Raw genomic sequence first — 9,410 nt, 5'->3', positions numbered from 1 at the left:
ATCAAATAATGCATATATGACAAGTTTTCAGGTAAAAAAAAAATTCCGGCTGCCACCTAAGTATTTTTGGCCGGAAAATAGCAAAATGAAAAAAAATGAAAGTTTAGTGATCAAAATGAAAAAAAAATAGTTTAATGACTGAAATGAAAAAATTTAAAAGTTCAGTGATTTTCAGGATCAATTACCCCGAAAGATAAAATAATCATACAAGTCATCGATACAAGATTATGTAATACATTATACAATTGAAGCTTTGAAACAGATCTTGATATTAGAACAAAATGTAGTAATGTACTGCAAATCTAATGATATTTTTTTTTTTAAAGAATTGACAATTGAAATAATAAACAAAATAAACAGCAATTAAATTGGTCATGATTCAAAGAGTTTTAGTAGAAAAGAAAAGTTGTCGTGCAGCCGCCGAAACAAACTCTAGTAACCAGTGCTAGGCGTTGGTTTACGTTCTGAGGTGTAAAAGAAAGGCCCAGCTGAATATAATTTTAACTTTTCATTAGAGAGAATACGGTAAGAAGAAAGCTGAGCTCCGGTTAGCTCCGGTCAGTAAGAATATTGCAGCTTTCTAATGAAGATTTTTCAAGTTTGACATTGCAGTCTTTAAGCCCTACAACAGGAATTGCCTTAAAGAAGTAACCATTTGCATCGGTTGCACCGGTCGAGCAAGAGAAAAGTCTCGTCATGTATCCATTCTCACCTAAAATTGAACATGAAATCTTTGCCATGAAACCTGCATTCAGAAAATGAAAATTAGACCTTGATCCAATCTTCTCCAGTTTTTAAAGTATCTTATAAATTGATATATTTGTAAGATTACCTTTAATGGGGATATAGCTAGAACCTGATTTGCAGAGGACAAGTCCTTCAATGCCAATATGCTTTTCTAATTTTGAGTTGTACCCATAACTCGAATCAGGAATAGAAACCTGATCAGGTTTGATGTATTCTGATTTTTGTTCAGTATAACTAGCATCCGGTTTATATTTTGTGTTATACTTATTTTCGTCTGGTTTAACATATTCCGGTTTTACAGAATCATGTTCGGAGTCAGGGCTGTACTTGTTGTTAGATTTGGCATACTGCGGCGTAGATTCAGGATAAGTAGGTTTTAGTTTTTCTGGTTTGGATTCTAATGTATGATAGATGACATCAGGTTTTTCAATATCTGGTTTAGGATTGGGAATATACTCTTCATTGGGTTTCACATACTCCGGCTTTGATTTAGGATAGTTGAAACTGGGATTTTCGATGTGTTTGATATCGAATTTGACATATTCTGACTCTGATTTAGGAATGTAGGTTTCTTCAGGTATAGCAGTATTGTATTTGGACTTGGGGACATAGTTACTGTCAGGCTTGGGAATGCCGAGTCTGGGCTCGAAAAGAATTCATGGCCAGTTTGGAATTTGATAGAATTTGATAGAATTTGAATAGTTTATTTAAACCTTATTCTATTTTGCAGTGTCGTGGCCTTTGTCTTGATGGGACGAGCAAACCTTATCATTTTTGCAGCCTTCCATGGTCTTAAAATTATGAATTTACAAAATGGACTAGAGGGTTCATTATATAAATTTTTAGTGTTGAAATAATAAAAGTGGCCAACTACCGGAATGTGGAGATGAAATGAACATGCCCTGCTCTTCTCTTCAAAATAGATTGTAGTCCTTTCCTCTATCGTGCAACGCAACCAAATAGGCTTAATGCATATATATTTGACTCTAATTATTTTGAGTTTGATTATGTTTTAAAAATACAGTTTTTAAACTTTATGTTGAAAAGGTACAATTTTTAAAATTAATTAAAATAATTCAATAAAATTATCAAACTGAGATAGATTTATAAATTTTAATAACTTTATATAAATTTACGAAAAGTCTAGAAAATTTTGACATTTCAGCACCATTAGACCTTTCAAATATTAAAAGTATATAAAATAATTTTAAAAATTTCTAAAATATATCTTAAAGTTTTACTTTCTGTTAAGTTTAAAATATGAAAATGTGTTATTTAAAAGTTTTTGTGTTTTCTAAAGAGCAATAGGTAAAGAGTTCCTAAATTGCCTTCTCCTAATGCCCTACGCATTTTTTTTGAACCAAAATAGCCTTATCTTAACTTTTCACAAATTAAAATCATTCGAACCATTGAATTTTTTAATATCGAATTTATGAAGCGACATCTTCAATCAACAAATAATTATCTAGAATCTTAAATTTAAAATCTAGACTTGAATACCACTTGTTAACGCAGCTGAAAATAAATAAGAAAAAAAAAACAATCACATTTTACGTGTTTCGTTCAATGTGATATACTTCACGGATAGAGAGAGAACTTTATTCTATATGTTTATAGTATCATCACTTGTATTTATAATAAATCCTTAAAAAACAATTTAAGTTCTAATTCATTATGCTAATAGACTTCTTATTTCAAAAGAAATCATTGCCAAATAAAAGGTTTAGTCTCATAATCCTAACTGAAAATCAAATGGCAAATATGAACCATAACTCAACATTAATTTTCTCTAATATCTTAAACATAAATAATTTGAGAATTAATTTCACCTTTAATTATATATTTTTATTTATTTCTTTCAATTAGCTTTGGACTTTTGGAGTATACTTGTCAAAAACAAATCTACGTATAACTTTTTTATGATGTTGGAAAATAATATAAATATGATTGTTTTCATGCATATTTTATGCTAATTAGAAATATATATTTTGTTTGGTTCACATGCATAACAAATGAGTTTAGATCTCATTATATTCAAATTAATTATAATTTATCTCATAAAAGTTAATCCGTGATCATCATAATTTCATTTTTGTTTACTGTTGTAGCAATTCAGAATAGCTTCACCTTTCTCCAACAAGAAGCAGCGAACAAATGATCCGTTCAATTAAAAATTGACCAACTTGATTAAAAAATAAGTTAATTAAATTGTTTAATTCTTTAAGCAAACCGATCAAATTGATTCAATTAATTAAAATTTAATTTATTCTAACAGAATTCTTAAAAAATGTAAAATCAAATAGATCAAATTAATCGGTTAATTCAGGTTAAAAGGATAAAAATATAAAAAATAAATGTTGAAAATTATTTGGTTAACCGAATTTGTAAAATTCTTAACCATAACAGAACAAAATTATCAAACCTACCGGACTAATTATTGAGTTAATTGAAGACCTTTAACTGACTTTATTGAAATAAATTGGTTAATCGGATTTATTTGGTTTTATTAAAAAACAAGTCACCCCTACCCAAGTGCATTTAGAATATATAACTTCATAATTCTCCCACAATTAGCTCATTAATTGTATGATAGGAAGCAAATAGGGAAGAAACTGAATTAATCAAGTTAGCTGATTTAAATTAGAAAAAGATGAACACATATATTTATGGACCAATCTTACATCCTTATCTATATCTATACTATATATAAAAGCATGGATGAGGGGGACATGCAAATTTACTGAATAATCCTTTGCACTAAATATAGGTTTTATAGTCATTAACTAATTAGTTATTTAATTAATCACTATTGTGATTAAAGTCCTAATTGGAATAGGTAACTAAATTATTTCCAATTAAATCATTAATATGTAAAAAATAACTAAATTATCTCCAAATTAGTAGGAATGCCTATCTTTTAATTTGATTGAACTACAAAATTAAAATACTGTATTTGGTCAATATATTATTATTTAAATTTCTATCTTATTATTTTTAAAGATATTATTAATAAAATTAAGTTAATTATTTAATTATGGTTATTATATTTACTTTTACAAATTTTTTTAACTAATTTAATATTAATTATAAATAAAAAATTGATATAATTATAATAAATTTACTAATATGTTCATTGAGAAGTTACGTTACGAGCCACGTGCATAGCACGTGATGCGAAACTAGTCTTAAAAAAGTGACAATTTTTTTATTAGAAGTTTATTGAAACTAAGTTTTGTCTCAGTATGCAAATTGACGAATTATAATGTTTAAATTAATTTTTGTCGATACTACTTACTAGCGTATTGTGCACGTGGTTTATAAATTTTTTATTTATCAAAATTTATATTTAAGATTGTTGCACGTGGTTTTCTCATTTTATATTTATCGTGATTTATATTTGATATTATTTAAATATAGAATTAAAAAAATAAAAAATAAATCAATAATATAACTAAGCTGATTCATATAGAAAGCTCGATGTTATTCAAATATTGCAATATTGTATATTGATTTGGGTTAAGAAAAGACTTCTAATTAGTATAGAAAATAAGTATTAATAGTTGAAGTTGAGAAGTTATGAAGCGGATATTTATGATTATGGAATGTTAATGCCAGAGGCGAAGCTAGAAATTAATATAAAAAAGGCTTAAGGTCTGAAAAACTACCGATCTTTCAAAAAAAATTCAATAACACCCTCACCTTGTAATTTTTTCAATAGCACCCTATTTTGTATTTTTGACTTTCAATAGCACTCTAAAATAAAAAAATTAGATGATTTGATTACTATATGGATTAAAAAGTTCAAAAAAACTAAATTTAAAGGTGAAATCATACTTTTTTCTACTTGAACACTTTTAAACAAGTTTTTTAATTGAAAAAAAGTTCAAATAAGTCTTCGATAAATGAGTTTAATTTGATAATTTATGGTGCTATTGAAAGTCAAAAATATAAAATAGGGTAAATTTGACTATTTTACAAGGTCGGGGTGCTATTGAAAGCCAAAAATACAAAATAGGGTGCTATTGAAGAAATTACAAGGTGAGGGTGCAATTGAAAAAAAATTGAAAGGTCGGTAGTTTTTCAGACCCTAAACCCTATAAAAAATGTCAAAAGAAAGTTAATTTTAGATGATAAGGAGGTCAATAACCATTGGATAAGCTATTTATTTGTGTCTTGATCAAAAATAAACAAAAATTACTCATATAATTATTTTAAACTTTTTACAAAGGTGGTCAATATCCACAAGATTATGTAATTCATAATACAATTCAAGCTTTGAAACAGATCTTGATATTAGAATAAAATGTAGTAATGTACTGCAAATCTATGGATAATGTTTAAAAAAAAAACGAGAATTGAAATAATAAACAACAATCAAATTGGTCATGATTCAAAGAGTTTGCTACAAAAGAGACGCTCTGTTGTGCAGCCGAAACAAACTCTAGTAACCAGTACTAGGCGTTATAGGTTTTGGCTCTGAGGTGTAGAAGAAAGGACCAACGGAGTATAACTTTAACCTTTTATCGGAAAGGATTTGGTAAGAAGAAACGTGAGCTCCTGTGATCCCCTTGTTTACATCTGTAGGAATATTGCATTTTTCTAATGAAGATTTTTCAAGTTTGACATTGCAGTCTTTAAGCCCTACAATAGGAAGTGCCTTAAAGAAGTAACCCTTTGCATCGGTTGCACCGGTCGAGCAAGAGAAAAGTCTTGTCATGTATCCATTCTCACCTAAAATTGAACATGATATCTTTGCCAGGGCACCTACATTCAGAAAATGAGAATTAGACCTTGATCCAATCTTTTCCAGTTCTGAAAGGAAATTTTGAGTTATAAATTGGTGGATTTGTAAGCTTACCTTTAATGGGAACATAGCTAGAACCTGATTTACATAGAATAAGTCCTTCAATGCCAATATGAAGTGGAGTTTCTAATTTTGGAGTGTACCCGTAACCCGAATTAGGAATAGAAACCTCAAGTTTCTGAAGGGCTAGATCAGGTTTGACGTATTCAGATTTTTGTTCAGGATAACTAGCATCAAGATTGTATTTTGCGTTGTTATTCTCCTCTAGTTTCGGTTTTACAGTATCCTGTTTGGATTCAGGACTATAGTTTTGGTTAGATTTGACATATTGTGGCTTAGATTCAGGATAAGTGACGACATGTTTTAATTTTTCTAGTTTGGATTCTAATTTAGGATAGGTGACATCAGGTTTCGCAATATCTCGTTTAGGGTTGGGATTATACTTTTCATTGAGTTTCACATACTCCGGCTTTGATTTAGGATAGTTGAAATTGGGGTTTTCGGTGTGCTTGGTATCGAATTTGACATACTCTAATTCTGATTTAGGAATGTAGGTTTCTTCAGGTTTAGCTGTATAGAATTTAGCCTTCGGGGCATAGTTAGTGTCAGGCTTGGGAATGTCGAGTCTGGGCCTGGCGTTGTACTCATTTTCGAGCTTGACAGAGTCTAGTTGTGGTATAGGGTTGTAATCATTTTGGGGTTTGACATAATCAGGTTTAGATTTTGAAGCATAGTCATAATCACTAGCAGAGGCAATAACTAGAAATGAAAGAAGGAGGATAGAGGATGAAAACAAGAGATGACCGAATGCCATTGCTGATTTGGCTAAACTGCAAAAGAAGCAAGAGATTATGGGTAGTTAATATGGAAAACTATCGCTACCATGGCCTTTTATAGCTTACAAAAGAAATAAAAAAATCCATGGCCAGTTTGGAATTTGATTGAATGAGAATAGCTTATTTAATAATTCTTTAAGAATGTCTGTGTCATGATGTGACGAGCAAACCTTAATTCATATTTTCAGCCTTACGTGGTCTTAAAAATATGATTTTTTATTTTAAAATTAGAGGTTTCTCATTACATAAATTTTAATGTTAAAATAATTAAGGTGACCAACTACTAGAGTGAATGTGGAGATGAAATGAATATACCCTGCTCTTCGCTTCAAAATAGATTGTAGTCCTTCATATATCGTGCGACGCAACTTAATAGGCTTAATGCGTTATTTGACTCCTGAATTTTACACATTTTTTTATCAATTTGAACCTTCAATTATCAGCTAAACCAAATAGTGTATGTTTTTTGTTATTGTATATGTTGCCCATGACAACCACTTAATTGTGACAGAATGCAAAGCATTTTTAAAACTCTTTTTCTAATTTTTGTAGTCTTGCTACTAGAAAATAAAATTATTCTCGGTTTTACATATTATTTTGAGTTTGATCGTGTTACATATGAAATGTTGTAAAAATACAGTTTTTAAAATTGAATTACAAAAAATCTACGTAGACATTGAATAAAAAAATGTGACATTTCACTATTAAATTCGATTAGGTCAATTAAAGATTGGAAAAGTCTACCTAGACATTGATTAGCTATGTTGATAACACATGCATATTTAGTGTTCTAAAGCCAATCAATAAAAATATTAACATACCATAACCTGAAACATAACTGATTGATACATCAATGTTTCAAAACTTTTTATTTTTTCAATTCTACAATTATAATACTTACTACTATAACATTCTACACTGATGGAGTTAAACAGATTACATGCATTTTGTAAGTGATCAGACTAGTTCAAACAAAGCACGGCAAGTATTATTTCAAAAATCCCAGCCACAAAACTTGCTTCTGACATAAAAAAATCTGACATTCTTGTTTTTTAGCTTTATTTTTTACACATATTCTATAATATTTAACATCAATTAATAATAATACAAAATATAACTATTAATTGGTCCTAGTACAATTAGCAATTTTTACGTATAGGTAAGAAATTTGGTTTTCTCTAATATCTTAAATGCAAATCATTTAAGAGTTAATTTAGCCTTTAAATAAATTTTCATTTATCTCTTTCAATTAAGTTTTTGACTGTACAAATCAATTTTAGTTTTTTTACGTCTATTAAATGGCACATACAACTGTTCTTTCATGAAGTTAAAAAAATAAAACTTATGTGATTGATTTCATGCATATTTTATGCTAACTAGGAAATATTAATTGCATTTCAGAAAATAGAATTAGATTTCATGTGGGTTTACGTGCATACATCATATTCAAATTAGTTAATATTTTACATAAAATTAACCTTTAATCATGAAAGTTTATTTTATTTTTTCTTTACTAGCGTTGCAGAATAACTTTATCTTTCTCCCGCAATAGAAATGAGCAAACCCCCGGTTCAATTAAATATATATCGATTTGGTTAAAATTAAATTAAGCATATTACTTAATTTTCTTAAACTGACTGATGGAATTAATCAAATTAACTAAAACTGACTTAATCAAATTAATTGAAATATTAAGAATACGAAAACAAATATATCGAATATTTATAAATCGATAAAAATATAAAAAGAAATTGTTAAAAATTTAAAATATTAAGTTACTTTGTTTAACTAAAGTTTGAAAACTCTTAACGGCCCTCAAACCAAAATCTTATATTGATCAAACCGAACCAACCGAGCTAACTGAATTAAACAAAAAAAACCTTTAACCGTAATAGATTAATGAATTCAATTAAGTTAGTTTAACTAAATTATTTCTCACCCCTATCATTCTTCCACGCTGATTGATTGAATGATATGAAGCAAATAATGAAGAAACTAGATTAATCAAGTTTGGTGATTTTGATTAAGAAAAAAAAGATTTAATTGCTTTAAAAATCACGAATTTTAATATATATTATTATTTTAATACAAATTTATAATTTTGACAATATGGACACAAACTTACAAATTTCTACAATTCAAGATACCAGTTAATTTCCATCAAAAAATGTTGGTAGATACCAGAATAGTGTTTATTCTGGCTTTTATATTAGCATTTTTATTTTACGGACAATTGTTGAGTGTTTCGAATTGCAAAGAAATGGTAGCTCATGCATAAAATTGTTAAAAATTTTAAAATACGGTAAAATTTATGTTTTTTTAGAAATTAAGTGGAAAAAAAAACCTATATGTTTGGACCAATTTGGCATTTACATTAAAAAAAGGATTAATATATTTTAAAGTCCCTTAACTTTACATTTTTAGTTTATCTGATCCCTAAACTTTCATTCGGTTTTATTTGATTCTTGAATTTTATATTTTTAGTTTATTTGATCCCTAAACTTCCATTTGATTTTATTTGGTCCCTAAATTTTATATTTTTTAGTTTATCTGGTCCCTGATCTTTCATCTGTTTGAGGACCCGGGGAAGAGAAAAAAATCAAAGTTCAGGGACCAGGTAAGACCAAATGAAAGTTCAAGGACTTAAAAAACTAAAAACGTATGGACCAAATAAGACCAGATAAAAGTTTAGGGATCAGATAAACTAAAACGTAAAATTCAGGGACCTTAAAATAAATCAATCGTAAAAAATACAAACCCTTTACATTGTATCTCCCTAGAAACATTGTCGTTGTTTTTTCTATGTTAGTATGCGGGAAATACTTACCTAGATCCGGTTCATGAAAAATTCATGGACCTATCCAATGAGTTGTTAGAGAAATGAGAAGAAAGAGAAAATAATGAGAAGAGAGAAAAAATTATGTTAGATTTTCTAATATCTCATTGGATAGGAGCATGAAAAATTTAAGAATCGGATCTAGGTAAGAATTTCCCTATATGCCATTTCTTTAGGCACAAAAATA

At 28.4% G+C, this 9,410-nt stretch overlaps 2 protein-coding genes across 2 annotated transcripts; both read right to left on the bottom strand.

The window, feature by feature from the left end:
* Positions 1-548: 548 nt before the first annotated feature.
* Positions 549-1,535, bottom strand: LOC130015702 (proline-rich protein 1-like). Its single transcript, XM_056106369.1, has 3 exons — positions 1,512-1,535; positions 833-1,391; positions 549-745 (listed from the first exon to the last, which is right to left on the bottom strand). Exons 1-3 carry the CDS (start codon positions 1,533-1,535, stop codon positions 549-551), a joined length of 780 nt encoding a protein of 259 aa, XP_055962344.1.
* Positions 1,536-5,038: 3,503 nt separating this feature from the next.
* Positions 5,039-6,398, bottom strand: LOC126686193 (proline-rich protein 3-like). The gene is made up of 2 exons (XM_050380241.2): positions 5,606-6,398; positions 5,039-5,511 (listed from the first exon to the last, which is right to left on the bottom strand). Exons 1-2 carry the CDS (start codon positions 6,363-6,365, stop codon positions 5,189-5,191), a joined length of 1,083 nt encoding a protein of 360 aa, XP_050236198.2. The 5' UTR covers positions 6,366-6,398; the 3' UTR covers positions 5,039-5,188.
* Positions 6,399-9,410: the final 3,012 nt, after the last annotated feature.

The sequence above is a fragment of the Mercurialis annua genome, linkage group LG6 (genome assembly GCF_937616625.2).
Source record: "Mercurialis annua linkage group LG6, ddMerAnnu1.2, whole genome shotgun sequence".
Taxonomy (NCBI): domain Eukaryota; kingdom Viridiplantae; phylum Streptophyta; class Magnoliopsida; order Malpighiales; family Euphorbiaceae; genus Mercurialis; species Mercurialis annua.
Note: the sequence above shows the minus strand (reverse complement) of the source record. Positions and strands in the feature narration are given on the sequence as shown.